This window comes from Marmota marmota, unplaced genomic scaffold, assembly GCF_001458135.2.
Source record: "Marmota marmota marmota unplaced genomic scaffold, marMar, whole genome shotgun sequence".
Classification (NCBI taxonomy): Eukaryota; Metazoa; Chordata; class Mammalia; order Rodentia; family Sciuridae; genus Marmota; species Marmota marmota.
Genome location: NW_025999998.1, coordinates 13,999,176 through 14,021,487, shown reverse-complemented (window position 1 = coordinate 14,021,487; position 22,312 = coordinate 13,999,176). Strand labels below are relative to the sequence as shown.

At 35.4% G+C, this 22,312-nt stretch overlaps 1 protein-coding gene and 1 non-coding gene across 3 annotated transcripts in view; both read right to left on the bottom strand.

The window, feature by feature from the left end:
- Nucleotides 1-22,312, bottom strand: part of CUNH9orf85 (chromosome unknown C9orf85 homolog) — a 62,603-nt gene that overhangs the window by 18,763 nt on the left and 21,528 nt on the right. The window contains exons 2-3 of one of the 2 annotated variants that reach the window (XM_048806909.1): nucleotides 14,383-14,618; nucleotides 11,280-11,386 (exon numbers count right to left, since the gene is read on the bottom strand). In XM_048806909.1, the coding sequence (XP_048662866.1) occupies nucleotides 11,280-11,386; nucleotides 14,383-14,424 (149 nt within the window). In that variant the 5' untranslated portion in view covers nucleotides 14,425-14,618. The remainder of the gene's footprint in view (nucleotides 1-11,279; nucleotides 11,387-14,382; nucleotides 14,619-22,312) is intronic. The other variant, XM_015492926.2, reaches the window with a different exon arrangement.
- On the bottom strand, nucleotides 6,773-6,845 carry Trnas-uga. The gene has a single exon. It is a non-coding gene; the product is annotated as a tRNA-Ser (tRNA).

The following is a 22,312-nucleotide window of genomic DNA, read 5'->3' as shown; positions in this document are numbered from 1 at the left end:
TGCGATGGAAATCCTTCCTCCAGGTTCCGGAGCACCCCACTATTGCTGGAAATTCCTAACAAGATATCCTTTAGCCGTCCTGACTTGTCATACTCCCACACAGTGAAGCAGCACACGGGGGTAATGCACTCCCCTCGCCGCCATCTTCCCGTCTCGCTTGCAAATATTTAGTCATCTAAATTTCTAAGGCCACTTCCTCATTGTTTCTAACTCTACAGCATGGTTAATAGAATGTAATAGGTATGGCAGAGCTTTGAAAAAATGTTACATTTAATAAAATATCAATTTAAAAAATTATATATATATATATATATATATATATATATATAGTTGCAGATAGACACAATATCTTTATTTATCCATTTTTATGTGGTGCTAAGGATTGAACCTAGTGTCTCACAAATGAAAGGCAGGTGCTCTATCACTGAGCTACAGCGCCAGCCCCTCATTTTAATATCTTAATTATTCACTGATTTAAAATGCAATCTGAAAAAAGAAAAAAATTGGTGTTCTCAGGTTAAAGAACAGCTATATGTGACCTCCTTAGGTCAGCTTTAAGCAGCTGAAATCTTTTCCTTTCCCTTTTACCCTGCTTCCCCAAATTGCATCAGCTTCCTGAAAATTCCCTGAAGAATTCTTGCAATAATTCTCACAATTACCATCAACAGAATATAATTTCTAATTTTAGAGGCATTCTTGCATACTGGTTTCTAACTTTTTACCGTTAAAATTCAAGTCAGAAATGATACATCATTTCAGAGCCTCAACAGTAAAACTGCATTTCCAAAATACCATTAAAGACGAATGCTCTACAACAGCAGCTATTTCTATATCCCAGAGGGCAATCCTTGCTAAAAGTACTTTATTGATCTAAGATATATTCTCTGCAATGTCATTCCTAATCCTTAATTCATGAAGTCACACTGTATTAGTGGGGGAAAGACTCCACTGCTGGGGGTGGGGGAGATGGACAGCCTTCCACAGCTGTTAACAGCAGATCTTACTATGCATATGAAGGATGGAGGCAAGGAAGGAGGTGAGGGCTAGAAAGAAGATGGACAAGAAAAAAACAACTACAGTTGTGTCTTTATTATCTTTTAATTCTGTTTGGATTCTGGAAGATGGCATGTACTACTCAACTATCTTCTTCCCAACAACCTCTGCCATCACAAACTTACCTGAATTTTCAAATAAGCTACACAGGTACACGTCTACAGAGAGAGAAACAGACTGATCACGAAAGTTTAATCTTAAATAGCCCTTTCTTCTGTTGTATTTTAGAATAATATTTTTCTTCCTAATCAATTAATTATGTCTTATAGCAGTAAATAATCAACTTTTCATTGGTCTGGTAATGTGATACTTTGTATTTATTTCTAGTAATGCATTTATTTTGATGAAAATTGTTGGGATGTCATTTGGAGTTTAAACTGGTAAAAATTTAGTGAAATATAATACGACATTTAAAATGCCAGTTCTTGTCTCTTAGTCAATAAAATATAATAAACACACTGCTATTTACTCTAAGTCTAATATCCTGAATTAATAATAAAAAATGATATTTGAAACATGGTGGTATGGGATAAACTGAAGAGTAATCCAACTGCTATATTTAAGTGGTAAGAATAAAACAATTTATAGAAAATCAGTCTTTAGGCAGTAAACACAAATTAAACATTCTATTTTTACCAAACCTTTTATAATCTCTCTTTCTTCATGCTATTTCATTCTTAAGGTACTCAACTTTGCCCATTACTCTTTAGCCATTTCCCTATAGAAATTTACAAAGTCAAGAGTCTTTTCTGGCTATGATATTACTATGATCAAGTATGAAGGCTTTGCATTTCCATTCCAATTATAAATTGTGATAAGCACCAATGCTTATCAGCATTTAGACAGTTTTTCTATTAAAGATTCTGTAATAAGGTACTTAATTTGTAGATGTCCTGATATAAATACACTCTTTAAATTCAAAGACGTTTTGAAAAAATAAGGAAAAATTCTCCACAAGGTAATTCATTTTAAAAGCATTCATTTAGTGCCAAGCATGGTGACTCATCTCATTTCCTTTGCTCATTTTCTTCCAAATAGTATGACTTTTTTGTTTCTAATGCATTGTAGAGGCAGGCCTCTCTCCCCAACCAATTGGCTTTTCCCACACTATAGTAGACATAAAAAGCAGGAGTTCTCTGGAGACAGAGCTTCAGGGAGCCTCCTGCTGCTACAGACTCACCACTTCCCCACTGGAGGTCTTGAAACAGTTAAGAGGATTAAGGCTCTCCCCACCCCACCCCAAACCACTGTCTTATTGGCCTCATATCTGAGTGTAGTTCAGATGAGAAGCAAAGATATTAAAAAGGAGAGGAGAATTTATTTGTTCAAAGTAATTAAGTTCAACTAGACAAGGGCTACACTGGGACACTCAATGAGAATAAAAACTTAGAATCAATAAGATAAAAATTGCCAATCAGGAGGTACTAAATTTTGGATGTGAGAAGCAAGGGCCTAACTTTATTCAGTAAAAAGATTTAGCTGGGCATAGTGGTGCACCTCTGTGATCTCAGCTATTTATAATTCCAGCTACTCAGGAGGCTGAGGCATGAAGATCACTGTTCAAAGACAACCTGAACAATTTAGCAAGACCCTATCTCAAAATAAAAAATAAGTTTAAAAAAGGGCTGGGATAAAGTGTCCTTAGGTTCAATCCTCAGTACTGCAATAAACACAAACAAACAAACAATACAAATAAGAAGATTTAGTAAAAAAGGAAACAGTTTCTTAGTTGTAAAAAACTAAAGCAATTGTCAGCCCACACATTTCCAGAGCAATGTAGATTCCAAGGCAGGGTATACCAATTTTTCCATTTTTTCACTTGAAATATTTTAATGATCAAAGCTATTTCCAGTGAACATTCATCTCACAGCATTTAAGCTCTGTGCTACCTTCTCCCCATTAGTGACAGTTGTTTTAACCTGTTGTGTTCATGGGACTCCTGAGTAAGCTTCTGCTTTACTAAAGAATTCTATAGCTGAAAAGTTTGAAAACCACTGACTTAAGATACAGGACAATTCACACTGGGCACTAAGGCACAGGCATCTCTAATCCCTCTAATCCTCATCACCTGTGAGGCTGAGGCAGGATCAAAAGGCCAGCCTCAGCAACTATGCAAGACCCTAAGCAACTTAATAAGATCCTGTATCAAAATAATAAACAAAAAGGGCTGTGGATATGGCTTTGTGGTAAAGTGCCCCTGAATTTGATCCCCAATACCAAAAGAAAAAAAAAAAGAAGAAAGAAAGAAAACGGTCTCCAGATTCTGTCCAATGTCCCAGAGGGACAGAAAACTGAAATAGAAAACTTATAGGTTCAACTGTCAGCTCAGATCCCAGTCTGTTTGTGGCCTGCCACTGTTTTATAGCAGCTTTTCTTTTCTTTTTTACTACTATGGTGATGTTAATCATGAACTAATGCTGTATCCATGATGATACAGCCTTCATTCATTCATTTGCAGTTCTGGGGAATGAACCCAGGCATTCACACATGATAGGCCTACAGATTTTTTTTTTTTTTAAGTGGATGGAAAGAGGAAAAGAAGTAGGCTAGACATTTTAACAGAAATGTGCATTATTTGCCTACCACATTTCTAACTTAATAGAAGAAAAACGTTGCTTGGTTACCTGAAACAAAAGGCATTCAGCACCTGGAAGCAAACCTATTTAATACTTTCCATAGAAACAAATATTAGAAAACAAAGCAGGATGGTACTCAGCAGTATGTGGTAATAGCACATAGCAGACAACTTCCATGAAACAAGATGGTGACATTTGTAAAAATTAATGAAGCATCAGGCTCAGGTTGAAGAGGGGGAAAAAGTCTTTTGACTGAATAATACAATACTGAAAAATCACTATGAAAGAGGAGGAAAACATGCCTTTGCAATCTGACCAATTTGCATTTGAATCTTTGTTCCCTCTACTTTTGTCTAGGATGAAACATCTAATCTCTCTAATCCCAGGATAAACAAAGAATTTCTTTCTGGCCTAAGATTGAAGAAGGGAACAAAATCTTTTAACAGTTTATATTTCAAGTACCTGGAAAAATATAAATACATATTTTAAAATATTTCTTTACTTGTTTGCTTATTTACTATTTACGTGTGCTGGGGGTTGAACCCAGGACCGTGCACATGTTAAATAGACACTCCACTAAGTATTAAAAAAACATGATTCCTTCCTCCTTCTCAAAGAGTTACACAAATCATTTTATAAGATCTCTTGCTTTTCTAATAATTCAGCTCTACATCCAAGGTTATTTATACTGCTCATAAGTGATTTGGGACAAATCAGGAATAGTAATGAACAGTTTTAATTAATCTTTGGGTTTCTTTTTCAAAAGTCAAAAATAAGGTCACTGAAAAAATAATTTTATATAAAATGGCAGACTTGCCCTGAACCACAACTCATACATTTATTAATAGTAATATTAAAATTTGAAATCTAATAGTGATCATGCCATTTAGTACCAAAGGAGATCTGGATCCCACCATAGTAGCCCTTCTACCAGGGAGTAGCAGGTACTGGCCTTAAGAGCAACTATCTAAGGAAAAATGAGTGGGGAATTCTGGTAGAGACTGATCTGACTTCTAAGTCACAGTGTATAAAATACAGGTGACTGTTGATTCTAGGGTTTTTACTTTTATGAGCCTTTCACTTTATTTCTATAAAGACCTCAAGCTTTGAATATCCAGAGCTATTTACTTATTTATTTTGTAGGGTTTGGGCTTGGTGGCAAGCACTCTATTACTGAATTACATTCCTAGCCCTATGTAGAGCTATTTAAAATTGACTTATTACAAAGGGAAGCACCAGCTGCTTTTTATCCCCTATCCTCTCACTGCCTTCATTTAATTCCCCTCTATCAAATACAGTTTTCAACCCATCTCTCTTTCAATCAACTCAAGTTAGGACCTCTATTCTGTTTTTAAAATTCTCTGGTGATGGTCCAGGATTATTTCCAGTAACTGGGAGAGACTGCCATAATGAACACGCTTATAAAAATTCCTGCAGCATGTTAGCACACTGGAAGAAAATAAATATGCAACATTGTTTGCCAAGTACAAACATGGGACCATTTCTTTCTAATGGTTGAAGCAGGTATGTGTGAAAATTTTGATGCCAAACTTTTTTTCTCTGCTCTAATTTCTGGTATCAGATCCCCATGAATGATAGAAATTTGCTAATGGTACGGGTTTTGACATTTGAAAAGACAGACAAATGGGAGAAAGGGCTTTAATTGTTCCCATATTCAGAATATTACTACTTCAATTTAAAATAAATATCACTTACAAAGAGCCCCCTTTTCCCTTAACATTTTATATTCTACTTAACATTTCTTTATATACATTGTTTTGCTGCATAATTTTTGGCAAGTGATATTTAGACAAGTAAAATAGTGTTCAACATATGTTAGTTGTGGTTGGACACAATACCTTCATTTTATTTATTTTTACGTGGTGCTGAGGTTTGAACCCCACTCCTGGCATGTGCTAGGCAAGCACTCTACCGCTGAGCCACAACTCCAGCCCCAGTATTCAACATTTTAACCAGAAAAATGAAATTACACAGAAGTTACTTTTGTTTGTGTGTTTGTGGGTGGGGTGGAGGGTTAGTACTAGGGATTGAACCCAGGGCCTAATGCATGCTAGGCAAGTGCTCTGGCTACAACTCCACTTTTTGAAAACATTTTATTTTGAGATATGGTCACACTAAATTGCCTAGATTGGCCTTGAATTTGTGAGCCTCCTGCTTCAGGTTCCCAGTACCTGGGATTGTAAGTGTAAGCTACCATGTCCAGTTAAAAGACACATCTTTGACAGTTAGTAACAAAGTACAAATGGTCTACTACTTCTAATGTTTTGACTTACAATTTATTGATTTCATCATGGTATAAAAACAAACCCATACAAGGATTGTTTTCCACTTTCAATACGTTATACAATTAATTACATGTTTTATTATGAAATAGTTGTGTTTTCTGGGCATGGTGACACTCATCTGTAATTCTAGTAACTAGGAAAGAGAATTGAAAGATTAAGGGCAGCCTCAGGTACTTAGCTAGGCCTTTTCTTAAATTGAAAAAAATAAAAGTGTGTGTGGGTGACTGCTATAGCTCAGAGGTAAAGGACCCTTGAGTTCAATTCCCGGTAGTACACACACACACACACACACACACACGAATAGTTCCTCTTGGATACTTTTTGCCTAGCTGTAGATTAATTATGCTGAGCATATTTAGGGAAGGTAAAGCTAAGATACAATGTTTGGAAGGTTAAATATACTAAACATATATTCTTTTGCATGTTTAATTCTAGGGATCAAACTGAGATATCCACTTGCTAGGCAAGTATGCTACCATTCCTAAAGACATTTTTATTAATTTATATTTTTGGTGGTTCTGTGGGTTAAACCCAGGACCTTGTGCATATGAGGCAAGCACTCTACCAACTGAGCTATATCTCCAGCCCTCTAAACACATTTTTAACTTAAGATATTTTCAACTTATATGACAGGTTTGTCAGGATGTAACACCATTATCAGTTGAGAGGCATCTGTAAACATCTTATAGAAACCCTAACAGAGGACAAATTTAAATTATAGGTGACTACTAACTTGAAGAAAATATTTAAAATTTCAAAACAAGTTATGTTAGCAACATCATCAATAGATTTAAATTCCTTATAATGTTGGGCATGTCTTTTTTTTTTTTTTTTTTTTGGTGGTGCTGGGGATTGAACCCAGGGCCTTGTGCATTCAAGGCAAGCACTCTACCAACTGAGCTATATCCCCATCCCCCTGGGCATGTCTTAATACACAGAAAAAGCAAGGTGGATATTGATGAGTTATACACTCTATAACCCTTTCAGTCATGGGACTGAAATTTGAAAGCTAGGCTTTCCTATATGCCTCACGTACCATGTGTCCAGGATTATCAGAAATTTATTATGTCCTGGGGCTCGGGATATATCTCAGTTAGTAGAGTGCTTGTCTCACATGCACAAGGCCCTGGGTTCAATCCCCAGCACCACAAAAAAAATGAAAAGAAATTAACGATGTCCTAGTATAGGAAGGTAACATGTTCAGATTGACAAGGTTCAAAACATGTTAGTCTAAAATAAGGTATCTTGGCAAATTGAATAGTTTAAGATGAAGTAATCTGAGAAACAGCAGGTGTAGGAAAATCTCTCTGACCTTCTCCTTATAAGACACTCATTCAAGACATGCCCTCATGATACCTGGAGGAAAAGATCATCATTATCTCCAAAGGCGGACAAAGGTCTAGCTAAGTTTCCTACTTTGTCCTATCACATTTTCCCATGGCTTTCCATTCCTTATCAAACCTAATATGAAAGCACTTGGGTTTAATCATTTCTTCAAATCTTTATGAAGGTTCCCATGGCACATAAAATTTGGGTGGGGTGTAGCTCAGGGGTAGAGTACTTGCCTAGCCTGTAGAAGGCCCTAAATTCTATCCCCACAGCACTGCCTAAAAAACTAAATAAAAAAATGTGTAAATGTCACATAAAACTCATATTAAATAAAGGTGTCCTTTTCTCTTGCTATTGTTTTAGTTAAAAGAAGGGCCTCAACTAAGAACCTAGAAGGGTAGATGGAAAAATAACTTTTTCTTCCTTTACAAGATCCTATTTTGACTAGTAATGTCTCAGTCTCATAAGCTATGACCTGTTTTCCATTAGCTTGGGCTTCTTTACTCTTAGAGATCTTCCTTTAGGCTTTAAAATCTTGTTATCTATATTTTGGCATTTGTACAATATTTCCCTCATCTTGCTTTGTTGTGAGCTGAAGTACAGCTAACCACATCTACCTCAATATAATGCAGAATAGTAGCTCTTGAGGTCCTTCTTAGCCCTCACCTCCTTGACACAATGGTCTCTTGAAGACCTCTGAATCACAGCTAGTGACACAGCTAGTGACAATACCACCACAAACTCCCCTAACTCCAAGGACTTCAACAGCTTTGAGTCAGAACAAAGTTGTATGTGTTTGAGTTAATGTGTTCACATCCAACCATTTTCAAAGATTGGTATATTCTAAATTTTCTGGAAAACTAATTACAGTTATGCACTATATAATGATATTTTTGTCAATGATGAACCACATACAGGATGGACTATAATGGTAAGCTATCCCCATCATTAAGTGATGTGTGACTTACAAAAATTTGCCACTTACACTGCTTTCCTTTTCTTTTTGTTTTTAAATGAATCTTTGTGTTTGTCCAAATAAATATTTGTTTTTCTAGGATTTAAAGTATGCAAGTTTTTCTGGCCATGAAAAAAAAAATTTTGGAGGGGGGTACCTGGATTGAACCCAGGGGCACTTAATTGTTGAACAACATCGGCAGCCCTTTTAAAATTTTATTTAGAGACAGGTCTCACTGAGTTGCTAAATGCCTTGTTAAGTTGCTGAGGCTGGCTTTGAACTCACGATCCTCCTGCCTCAGCCTCCCTAGTCCCTGGGATTATAGGTGTGCACCACTGCACCTGGCACTGGCCATGAAAATATTAAGATTATAAGTAACACAGAAAAGAAGGGAAAAATCTAAGAGCCATATAAGTATGTCTGGAAATTCTATAGCCTGTGGAAGACTAATAACTGATATAATCTTTCACATACTAGCACATTCATAATGAAGATAAACACCTAGGATAATATATATATATCTTTTTTTTTTTTTTTTTTTTAGGTACCAGGGATTGAACTCAGGGGCACTCATCAACGAGCCACATCCCCAGCCCTATTTTGTATTTTATTTAGAGATAGGATCTCACTGAGTTGCTGAGGTTGGCTTTGAACTCTCAATTCTCCTATCTCAGCCTCCTGAGCTACTGGATTATTGGCATGTGTCACCAGCTAGCATATATTAAAGATGGGCAAAATTAGAACATAAACAATTGCTGAGACAGAAATGTTCTTAAAAGATTTTCTTTCTTACACAACACTAGTCTATTAAAATCCTATGAATATGCAAATATTTATTACCTATACTTCCAATTCTTTTAGGGAAAAAATGCTAGAAAGAGAAAATGGAGATTGATGAAATCTTAAAAAGATCTTTATAGAAAATGCCTTGTAGAAAATACTCAGAAACCTACAAATCTTGTATTAGGCCTATTAACTGAAAGTACACAACTAGTATCTAATTGCTATCCAGAGAATATACTTAATTCATTTATAAAAATCTAAATTAGATATTGCATACAATTTCCCTATTATTAAATTTCCCTACTGCTAATTTGGGCCAGTGAGAATAAGACTCATCAGACTTGTTTAAAGGTGTTTTGTTCTGGAAGGGAATGCTGAAAAACAAGAAGAAAACACTGAAAGACAGAAGTGAGAAATTTATAAACCTTTTAAAGGGGGAGTCAACTATACCCAAAATAAATCTAAAAATTCTGGTCTGAAAGATTAGTACTGGAAAAAAAATTTTCTAAAAAGTTTGTAACTTTCCATACTAAAAAGAAGCATCCTGTGCACGTTTCATTGTCTTTTAAGAGATAAGATCTCTTTCTTTCTTTCCTTTTTTTCTTTTTGGTACTAGGGATTGAACCCAGAGGTGATTTATCACTGAGCCCCATTCCACAGCCCTTTTATATTTTTTATTTTGAGACAGGGTGTCATTAAGTTGCTTAGGACCTCGCTAAGTTGCTGAAGCTGGTCTCAATCTTAGGATTCTCCTGCCTTAGCTTCTGGAGCTGCTGGGATATCATGCCTGACAAAAAAGATCTACAATGTGCTAAACAAACTTGGAGGTAAATTAATAGTATGACTATCTCAGGCACTGCAATCAGTCACCTTCTGACAAGTATCAAAAAAACTTCACGATAAAATTTGCATTTTTTTGTGTTGTATGATGTTTTAGTGTATTTGAAAAATTGAAAGCATTTCAGATGTTTTAGTATCTGTTTCCTAGAAAGTATAATTCTTAATTTTAATAAATTTTATAGAATAAAAAGTTAAGAAAATGCAGCATATCTCAGGCAAAATAATCACTCAAATTAAGACACTCAAAGCTATCAAATATTCCCAAGTAAACAAATTATTCCATAGCTTCAGTTTTAGATTCACAGATACGCTGACATTTTTCGACAAAAATAAACACCAACAGCTATATTACATATATTTAGACAGACCTTCCAAAGTTTAAGTAAAATTTTCTCTCATAAAGTGAGAATACCACCTACTGCAGTGGCACACACTATAATCTCAGCAATTTGGGAGGCTGAGGTAGGAGGATTAAGTTCAAGGCCAGCCTCAGCAATTTAGCAAGACACTGTCACAAAGTTAAAAAAGGCTCAGTGGTAAAGCACTCCTGAGTTCAATTCCAAGTATAAAAAAAAAATAAACAAACAAAAATATAAAGAAGAACACCTTTTCAAGGAAGATGAAGCTATTGAACAGTTAAATAAAGAAATAATGAATAAAGATTATTTTTTGGGGTACTGGGGATTGAATTCAGGGGCACTCAACAACTGAGCCACATTCCCAGCCCTATTCTCTATGTTATTTACAGACAGGGTCTCACTAAGTTGCTTAGCACCTTACCATTGCAGAGGCTGGCTTTGAAATAGTGATCCTCCTGCCTCAACCTCCAGAGCCGCTGGAATTACAGGCATGTGCCACCATGTCCTGCTTGAGCAAATGTTCTTAATAGCAACTATATAGATTACCAAATTAAATTCATAATGTAAAAAGAATATGCTAATTTTTACATTGAAAGTAATTACAAAAAATTTTATGGATTGAATTAAAAGATCGGATTCCTTTTAAGAATTGGTAAAGATAATCTATAGTAAATAGTGTTATTTCATTAGTAGGAGACATTTTGTAACACAAACTTCTTCTCAGCCAAAACTCACTTTTTATGAACAAGGTTCTATGAGTGGTGCATTATTATTTGTGAAAGACTGGACAGGGAATGATGAATCTACTTTTTCTCATCTCTAAAAACCAAGATTCACTATGCATGCAAGACAAAATGCTAAAAGAGAGAATGGAATTTTTATGTGTGTATGTGGTGCTGGGGATTGAACCCAGGGCCTTGTGCATGTGAGGTAAGCACTCTATCAACTGAGCTATATCCCCAGCCCAAATGGAATTTAAAAAAAAAATTGACTTTGATATTTATTTGGATACAATTTTAGAAATAACAATGTATGATACACATGCCACTGGTTAAGGTAATGAAGAAATTTAACTCACCATTTTTTAGGTTTTGATAATGGTTTGTATTTGTTGTATTTTACACGCCATTCAAGAACTTCTTTACAGCGCTGACATACTCCATCGTGAAGTTTTTGGTTAATTTTCTTAAAAACAAACAGAAAAACAAATTAAAAATTTCACACATGAGTGAGTATAGCAAACCCCTTAAAAGGCATGAGAGAAATTTACTTTTTTTTAAATATATTTTTTTAGTTGTAGAGGGACACAATATCTTTATTTATTTATTTTTATGTGGTACTGAGAATTAAACCCAGTGTCTCATACATGTGAGGCAAGTGTTCCACCACTGAGGTACACCCCCAGTCTGAGAAGTTTACTTTTTAAAAATATTTTTAGTTGTAGATGAACACAATACCTTTATTTTGTTTATTTATTTATTTAAATGTGGTGCTGGGGATCGAACCCAGGGCCTCATGCATGCTAGGCAAGCACTCTGCCACTGAGACACAACCCTAGCCTGATAAGTTTATATTTTTTAAAAAAACAATAACCTAATTTTAATCTGTATAACATTCTATGACATATTACATATTTTATGTATATTATCCTCTGATTCTTTAAAAGGTAATTGTTCTTAACTGGGTTTAGCTCAGAATCATCTAGAAAACTTTTCAATTTTCTGACGAGTATTTTGAGAAAGCTTTCCTGTTGACCAGATGTACATCATATCCTGATGGGTCAAAATTCATACTGTATAGTTAAGACATGTGTATTTTAGTATATGTTAATTATACCTCAAAAATGCAATAATTAAAAAAGAAAACATAGCTCATATTATTTCAACAATTCAAATATAATCAGTAAGTTGGAATTAAACTGAGGAATCCATTCTGAATTATCTTTTTTTTTTTCAGTCTCTAGGGTTCCAACCCAGGACCTGGGACATGTTAGGCAAGTGTTACCTAGCTGCACCTCCAGCCTGGGAATATGAAAAAAAAAAGGGGGGGGGAAAGAAGGCTGGAAACAAGGCAGCATTTCATTACTCAGCCCTTTTTCATTCTTACATAAGGAAAAAATATTTTCAAAAAGTTCTTCTTGAGGCTGGTTATGGTGGTGCACACCTGTAATCCCAGTGGTTTAGGAGATTGAAGCAGGAGGATCTTGAGTTCAAATCGAGCCTCAGGATAATCGAGGTGCTAAGCAACTCAGTGAAAGCCTATCTCTAAATAAAATATAGAACAGGGCTAGGGATGTGGCTCAGTGGTTGAGTACCTGAGTTCAATCCCCAGTAAACCAAAAAATGGGCTAGGGATGTGACTCAGTGGTTAAGTGCCTCTGAGATCAGTCCCTAGTACCAAAAAAAAAAAAAAAAAAAAACCCAAAAAACAAAAAACCAAAAAAAGTTTCTCCTGGCTTTACCAAAATAGGAAAAAAAAAAAAAATTGTATGTGTAAATAGCTTGGTGAGAAAGGGGCTTTATGAGGAAAGAAAACATTTTTAATTATGATTTCCATCTCAAAATATGGTGGGGAAGAAATGTGATATATAGTAAAATTTTAAATGTATCATACCATCTCTGTAACAGATTCAGAATCTAAACTATATATTTTCAAAGTACTCTTGAGAATTTTCTGATCTCTTTGGTTGAGGAACATTGTCTTTGCCTATTACTGAACTTACGAATAGAAGGCATTTTAAATCTTTTCTTTTTTACTCCCTTTGTTCTTTTTTAAATTTTTCAAGGGGAGAGAAACATATCACAAAGATGCCAATTCTTTGGAAGGATATTTGGAAGGATAGAGTTAAAAGCACAGTGTTTAGACTAGATCATCTGAAGGAAAACAAAACTTTTGAGAAGTGCTTGATATTCTTGAAAGCTCTGAACAAGATGGCAAAAATAATTGGACAAAACATTTATTAAAAGAGAAAATATTTCAAGGATATTTTCAAAATCCATAAATTAAGCTGTGAATACATTATGCTTAACTCTGGTGAAAAACATATTGTTACTATCATTATGTATGGGTATATCGCTTTCCTCCTGACTTATGTAGAGTTCCCAGGAATGTCAGCTCTGTATCTCACTATATTGGTTCCATACTGTGGTACACTGGTGTCAGAAAGGACAGCTATGCCCACAGGCCAAACTCCTCTTCCTCCCAATCTTGGTCCTCAGTGATCATGTACAAAGCTAATTAAGAAATATGCAGAACTAGGGGGCTAGGGATATAGTTCAGTTGGTAGAGTGCTTGCCTTACATGCACAGGGCCCTGGGTTTAATCCCTAGCACCACCAAAAAAAAAAAAAAGAAATATGCAGAACTAAAGTTCGCATTTCATCATTTGTTCTTGTTCTCACTGCCTTCTGTTGCCTAGAATATCTTACTAAAAACATTACTTGTATTTTCTTAACTCCAATAATAATAGGAACAAGTTAATGACCTTGAACTATAATTACAATAAGAATATGATATAAACTTTCTAACTGGCATTTTCTTAGAATTCAAAACATTTTATGACCTGCAATTTTACTACACATAGCACGATCAGCTTGTTAACTGCTATGTTAACCAGGAAGTATTATTTGGCTTCTTGTTTGCTTCTGTATCCAATTTCTGACCAGTTCATCTTGATTTACAAAGCTGTGCATAGTTTGGAAACTGGTTTCTTCAGGGTGGATTGACAGTAGAACAAAAGAGGTCTTTGTGGGAACTTGTCCTGAGAGTGATGTGTGAAGCAGTATAAACGGAGATGTTGTACAGCATTCACATGACCAACTGGCCCTAAGGCAAAATTAAAGTTGATGTTTATGTGTCAAGAAATGAATGAGGGTGGGCTCGGGATGTATCTCAGTGGTAGAGAACTTTCCTAGGAAGTGTGAGGCCCAGGCTTCCATACCCAGTACCACACACATAGAAAGAAAGAAAAAACAAATGAATGGGGTAAGGATGACAATGAATTTTCACTTGAAAGTAAAATGCAGAAAGAAAGATATACACCTTATTTTACCTTATTTTGGCAAACCAGAAGTGAATTCCAGAGGTGAGCAAAGAAAGCTAAATCCTGATTCTAGGAATTGTTCCATCTGGGGCAAAAGAGATGGCAGTCTTACTTCACTCACACTTAAGTGAACAACTAACCTGTTGGGAGCCACAGATGAATTGTGAGCTTGTCTGAGCCATCTCTAAGCGGAGGTGTGCCCCTCAAAGAACTCTCTGTGCCATCTCACCAATCTGAGACCACTCCGTTGCCTTGGCAACATCCTGCTCATAGAGAATTCTGTGATACTGCAGAATTTATTGGTTCAGACAGCTCCAGGTTCAAGGAGGTGGAAAGAGATATCTGTGCATCCATATAGTCTTGAGGTGCCAGCTGCCTGGAGGAGGAGGAATTACTGCGAAGGTGATAAGGCTCCATTCAGGCCAACTTCCCCATAACCTCCTGCTTCTCTCTCGTTTACCTTTAAGAACCCTTCCTCATAATAAATCCCTTTGATGTGTTCCCCTATAAATAAAGCATGCAGACCCTCACTCTTTGTTAGAGACAGGAGTCATCAGGTCCAATCTTCCCACCAGGACCCCGCTGTGAAACTACTTTTCTGAGTCTTTTATTTCTTACTAATTATTTCAGACTTTTAATTTCTCAGCTGGCTCATACCTCTGTGCAGTTAACTAACTGATCCCTTGTGCAGGACACAGCGACACCAACCCTCTTTTGGCAATTAATTTGAGTATACCACTCAAGATGGAAGATCACAGGTTATTAAGGTCAGACTTAAGTATGCCCAAATATAAAATGAACACAGTTTTGCAAATACAAAAGCCTTTAAAAGCTAGACATGGTGGCTTATGCCTGTAATTCCAGCAACTCAGGATGCTGAGATAGGAGGATCAACTTCTAGGCCAGCCTAGAAGTTGATCCTCCTATCTCAGGAGACCCTGTTTCAAAATAAAAAATAAAAAGGGCTGGTAGCTCAGTGGTAAAGTGGCCCTGAGTTCAAGTCCCCATCACTAAAGAAAAAAAAAAAAAAACCACAAAAAACTTCATTGGAAAATTTCACTGAATGAACACTTTTTAAAAATTTAAACTTAAATACTTACCTAACATATACATAATATCTAAAAATTGTCTTGGCCATCATTAGCTTACATATTTTAGAGTAAGTGGTATTATCCCTGTCATAAGTATTCTGTTAGAGCACAATAATATAACACAGCAATCCCACACAGAAATGAGGTGAGGACTTTGACTTCCTGAAAAGTAGCAAGAGCAAATTTTAAATATGTGCATCAACACGCTGATGCTGAAAAGTATTTTGTAAAATGTAAAGTCTCTTTTAACAGAAGAAAGATACTATTATAGGAGGGAAGGAATTTGAATACCATTCAAAAGCAACTAATGTCATTGTAGATCACAATTCTTTCAGAAATGTTAAAGGTAAAGTGACTGCAAATGGCATATTTTACTTCCCTTGATTGAAAAAAAGAAAAACGAAATTCTCAAAGGAAAATGCTAATTCCAACTGCTGCTAAATATTTATTATCATGGACTGGCGTTGTTCTTTGTCCTGAATTACTCCTCCCCATAAAATAAGGAATTTTACTTAAATATAGCAATGGCAATGTTATTCCAGAAAATAAAAATGTTTATATCTTAAATTATATTTAAAAGTATATAATTTTCTAGAAACATTCTCTTATTCTAAAATTGACTAACGGACAATGGAGTACTGCATTTGGAAGTAGGAACTTATAGGACTAATGAAAATAATGTGAAAATCTGTCTTTTAGTTTGTGACTTTCAAATAATAAACTACATTATTTTAAATCCTTTGAATATGGCTAGAAAAAAAAACAGATAAAAGTGGCTGGGGTTGTAGCTCAGTGGTGGAGTGCTTGTCTCACACTTATGACTGGGTTCGATCCTCAGCACCAAATAAAAATAAATAATTATAAGTAAATTTTTAGTTGTGTCCATCTACAACTAAAAATATAATAATAAAAAAAAGATAAGAGAATCAAAGTGAGGAAAAACTAAAGGAAACAGAGAAAAGCTGAAAGCACTCAGGGGCACAGTTAGGAAGACCACCAGCTGGAGATGGCTACAAGTGAGGTCTGACCTTTCTAGCAGCCAGAAAAACAGAACTCAATGTCGGTAACAAGCCAAAAATCTAGTTTCTCAGAAGCAGCTTAACTATTCCTGTTACTAAAATCCAAAGTTTCATGTTCCCCAAAAGGATATCATGTGATATAATAAGCAAAGTTCTCCAAAATATTTAACACAACTGTTTTCCATCCTGGTTCTCAATGGAACTTGTGTTATGGTACTCAGACACAGCCTGGTAAAAAATGTTACTTAGGAATGAAGTATACGTACAGATCCCTGATGGTTGGTTGTATGACCTGTAGAATGCACTGTATATCATAAGGCCACTCAATAAATACTATTTCTCTCAATTAAGTTTTAAGAACATTCCATTCTATTATAAAAAATGTCAAATTTGCAGAAAATTTTAAATAATAATATTAACATTAGCCACATACACACTACCTAGAGACAATCATGAACATTTTACATATTTGCTTTGTGTGTGTGTGTGTGTGTGTATTTATTTATTTATTTGTGGTGCTGGGGATTGAATCCAGGGCCTTGTGCATGTGAGGCAAGCACTCTACAACTGAGCTATATTCCCATCCCAGGTGTATACTTTTTAAAGTCATGAACATAAAGGCACTACACCTCTTACTACTTATCATATTCTAGAAATACTTTCTCATGTTGAACCATAATACTGTTACCATACTGAAGAAACAGGTAAAATAACTCCCTAGTACAAATGAGTGTACCTATTCCATACTGAAATTTCCTTGACTGCTCACATATTTTTCATAGCTGTCCCCCTGCCTCCAGCATCAAATCCAGGAACAAATCAGTATTTAGCTCTTATGTCTCTTTTGATCCACCCACTTTTATCCTTTTTTACAAAGTTGTTTTTGAAAATACCAGGCAAACTATCTTAGAGAATATCTCACATTCCAGATTTGTTTGATTGTTTTCTCATACTGGAATTAAACTCATTGCTTTACCTTCTATATTTCCTATGAAGAGGAAGTTAAGTTCAAAGTCTTGATAACATCTGGGAAAAATGTATTTTGATCAGAACAATTCATACATGTTGCTACTGCTGTGTATTTTGTATTATTCCAAGTTAGGAGTCAAAGAATGTCAAGTTCTCACCTAGTCAACAGTGCTAGATTATCAATATTAAATTTTACTCATGTAAAACTTTTGAACCTATAAATCCTTCTAAAAATGTAATAATAGGTAACAATTTGAACATCTATTACTCTCTGAAATACATTATTTGGATAAGTCACTTTTTGTGTGTTTTACTATTTCAGTAAATGAGCTAGTCATATATATAGTTCAGAAATACTTTTGAAGCAAGTTCTAGTGGTAAAATTAGTTTTACTGTCACTTGAGGAAAAATGTAAAATCAAAGTTACTATTGGTTTACCTTTTTTTTTTTTTTTTTAATTTAAGGAAACTATAGTTGTACAACATTGCTAGTCAGAAATTAGCTATCAACTTTTTTTTTTTTTGGCTGCACTGGAAATTGATTCCAAGACACTTTGCTACTACTTTACTATTGAGCTACATTTCCTGTGCTTTGTATTTTATTTTGAAACAAGGTCTCAATAAGTTGCCCAGGCTGTTCTTGAAATTGTGATCCTCCTATCTCAGCTTCCTGAGTCACCAGAATTACAGGCATGTGTCACCATGCCCAGCAGTTATCAACATTTTAAAGATTTTATTACCAAAAACATCAGCCCATTCTCCCTCAAGCAAAATATTACTCTAGTATTAAAAAATGTCCGGTATAGATATATAGATTGAATACATATTTAGCTTATTTTTTTTTAGTTGTTGATGGACCTTATTTTATTCCTTTATTTATATGTGGTGCTGAGAATCAAACCCAGTGCGAGGCAAGCGCTCAACCACTGAGCCACAACCCCAGCTCCCATATTTAGTTTTTATTTATACAAATTTAATTAAAAACCATAAAACAAAGCATTCCTCTACTATGAGACAAAATTATTTTCTTCCTTGAAGTCTAGCTCATCTTTCTCTCATTCACTCTAAAGTCATCACAAATCTTTAAAATACCAATAAGAGAATCCAAAATATATGCTAAAAATGTTCCTCTTGTTCAATAAATACACTTAGAACATAGCTTTTTCTAGAAGTAAAGAAATAATATTTGATTCCCTCCTCCTACTTTTCTTATTATGGCTGGAATCTTTAACAAACATCAACTGCAACAATAAACAATCACATTTCATCCGCAAGACATCTGAATCTAAAATGAGTTCTGATCATCCCAAACAGAGGGCTATTCTCTGAATAGGTCGATACACAGATACTGTCAGTTGCAAATATACAGAGAGGGTCTATGTACAGACTATCTACTGTTGTTACAACAGCCAAGCAAACTATCTAGATTTTCACTGACAATCTTAACGCAGACACTTAAATAGAATCACACCTGTCTACAGGCAAAAACACAATGTGGCAGTACCTTTTTCTAGCAGCAAGAGAAAACCCATTAAGGCGATTTTCTTTTCCAAAATACATCCCCCCTCTTTTGAGAATCAAACCTAGGGCCTTACACATGCTAGACAAGCATTCCACCACTGAGTTACAACTATGTATGTGTGTGTGTGTGTGTGTGTATACATATTATATAATACACACATACACACACACACACACACACACACACCCCAAAATTCACTTTTATTTCTTTCCTTTAACTGAGTTTTATTCCCCCACAGGGGGTGTACTATTCCTGGAGGTACTGTAATACCAGACTGATGTGTGGCATGACAGAGCAAGCTCCTACTCCATCTCCTACATTTTGAGACAGGGTCTTATGAACTTTGAACTAACCTCCTGCCTCAGCCTCTTGAGTACAAAAATACTTTTAAAAAAACATCGCCAATACAAAACACAGAAGCAATTCTCTCTCGACAACAGGTAAATTTTTGCCTTAACAAGAATTTAAAAATGGGTACTAAGAGTTTTAACATAATGTGGCTTCAGTTACCTTTGTACCTGTTGATTACAGAACATTTTCAGTAAATAAAAAACCCACAAAAATTGTCTTTGAACAGAGTACTGGGGATATAGCTCAGCTGGTATAGCTATGCACAAGGCCCTGGGTTCAATCCCCAGCACCACAAAAAAAAAAAAAAAGTATCTGAATAGAAACAAACAGCTTTATTGTCAGCACTATGGAGAACAGGCCTTTTCTTCCTCAAGATTTCACTGTGAATGTTCAAAATGTCTTTAAAGGATTAATCCAGCAATAGTTTGTCTAAAGACTCACCTTACATGTAGGCAGCGCCTCCAGCCCTATCTGCTCCTTTCAAGATCCTTTGCTAACACTCTTCCTCATTAGTCATTAACTCTCCTCTCTCAGCTCAGGTGCTTGCTGGATCCTCCTTTTTTTCACACTATATATTCATGGTCAACTGAATATTTAACTCCAGTCTCAGCAATAAGCTCAATAAAGATTACATCCAAAACTACATCTCAGTTCTAACTATTTTCTCCAATATCTCAGACTGCATGAGAAATTTCCATTTTCCTCCTCACAGAAATCTTTGAGACACCTCAAATTACAAACTAAATAGCAATCATAATCTTTCTTAGAAAATCTGTTCCTCCTCTGTCCTAAACTTCATCAGCTCAAGTTAACAAGTTTCAGGTCACATTTTACTCCTCCATAGCCTTTCACCAACATGCCAATACTGACAAAATCAATTCTTCCACATAATTTACTATCTTAGCCTTTGAAGTATGTAATTCAGTGGTATTAAATACATTCATACATTACCATCATCCATCTTCAGAACTCTCTTCATCTTACAAATTTAAAACTCTATAGTCAAACAGTAACTTTCTTCCTTTTCCTCAACCCATCAACTATTATTCTATTTTCTGTCTATAATTTTACTACTTTAAGTACTTTTTATAATTTGAATTATATTTGTCTTTTTGTGACTAGCTTATTTCACTTAGCATAATGTCCTCAAGGTTCATAGATGCAGTAAATATATCAGAATTTCCTGTATGTATATAATATACCTTGCTTATCTACTCATACCTCAATAGACCCCTGGGTTGCCTATTGTTTTTCTACTATGAATAATGCTACTGCAAACATGGGTGTATAAAGAGCTCTTCAAGACTCTGCTTTAGCTGGGTGTGGTGGCACATGCCTGTAATTCCAGCTATTTAGGAGGCTAAACCAGGATGAGCCACCAGTTCAAAGCCAACCTGGGCAACTTGGATCCTTCTCAAAATAAAAAGTCTGGGGATGTAGCTCAGTGGTAGTGCACCCCTGAGTTCAATTCCTAATACCAAACAAACAAACAAATAGAAAACCAACTTGCTTTCGATTTTTTTGTGTGTTTGGAGAACATGCCCAGAATGACTATTCCGTTTTAATTTTTTTTTTTGTACTAGGTATTGAACTCAGAGGCACTCAACCTGAGTCACATCCTCAGCCCTATTTTGTATTTTATTTAGAGACAAGCTCTCAATGAGTTGCTTAGTGTCTCACTTTTGCTGAGGTTGGCTTTGAATTCATGATCCTCCTGTCTCAGCCTCCAGAGCCACTGGGATTACAGGTGTACACCACTGCACCCGGCTCCGTTTTAAGTTTTTGAGGAAACTCCATGCCACTTTCCACAGTAGCTTTACCATTTTAGTTTCACCAACAGAGCACAAAGGTTCAATTTCTCCACAGTCTCATCAACATTTGATTTTTTTTTTCATAATAGAATCCTATGGCAATCCTATCTTGTAGTTTTACTTTGCAATTCCCCAATGATCAGTGATGTTAAGCACATTTTCACATGTTTATTGCTCATTTGTATGTCTTTGGCAAAATGCTTTTTTCCTGTTGAACATTATTCTCTATATAGACATACTACTGTCTTATAATCCTTTTTATTTCTGCAGAATGGGCATTCATTTCTACAATCTATTTCTGGTTTTAGTAATCTAAGTGTTTTTTTTTTGTTGTTGTTGTTGTTGTTGTTAGTCTATCTAGCTAAAGGTTTGACAGTTTTGTTGATATTTTCAAAAAACAACTCTTAGGCAGGCAGAGTGGCACACACCAGTGGTTCGGGAGGCTGAGGTATGAGGATTTCAAGTTCAAAGCCAGCCTCAGCAATTTAGAATGGCCCTAAGCAACTTAGTGAGACCCTGTATCAAAATTTAAAAAAATAAAAAGGGTTGGGGATGTGGCTCAGTGGTTAAATACCACTGGGTTCAATCCCTGGTACCAAACAAACAACAACAACAACAACAACAAAAAAAAAAACCCTTTAGTTCCACTGATTTTCTCTATTGTTTTTATGTTCTAATTCATCTCTGCTGTACTATATCTCCTTCCTTCAGTAGCTTTGGATACAGTTTCTTCGTTTTCTAATTTCTTAAATTGTAAAGTTACATCACTAATTTGAAATCATTCTTATATTTTAACATAAGCATTTGTTTGCAGCTATAAATATCTTCCATAGTGTTGTTTTGTGGTATTCCATAAGTTTTAGTATATTGTTTTTGTTTTCATTTGTTTCTAAGCATTTTCTAATTTTTCTTGTGATTTCTTCATTGATTCATTGGGTAAGACTGTGTTTAACTTCCACATATTTGTGAATTTTCTCGCTTTTCTTATTTTAATGTTTATTTATTTGTAGTTGTTTATGTGGTGCTGAGGATTGAACCTAGTGCCTCACACATACAAGGCTAACACTTTACCACTGAGCTACAGCCTCAGCCCCTCAAGTTTTTCTTGTGTTACTAATTTCTCACTGCATCCCACTATGGTTGGGAAGGTACTCTGAATGATATCTATCTACTGGTACTTAATAGATGGCCTAAGAGGTGGTCTATCCCTAATGTCCTGAGTGCACTTACGAAGAATATTTTGTTGTTGTTGGAAGAATATTTTGTTGTTGTTGGTTAGCATTCCATAAATGGTAGTTATATTTAGTT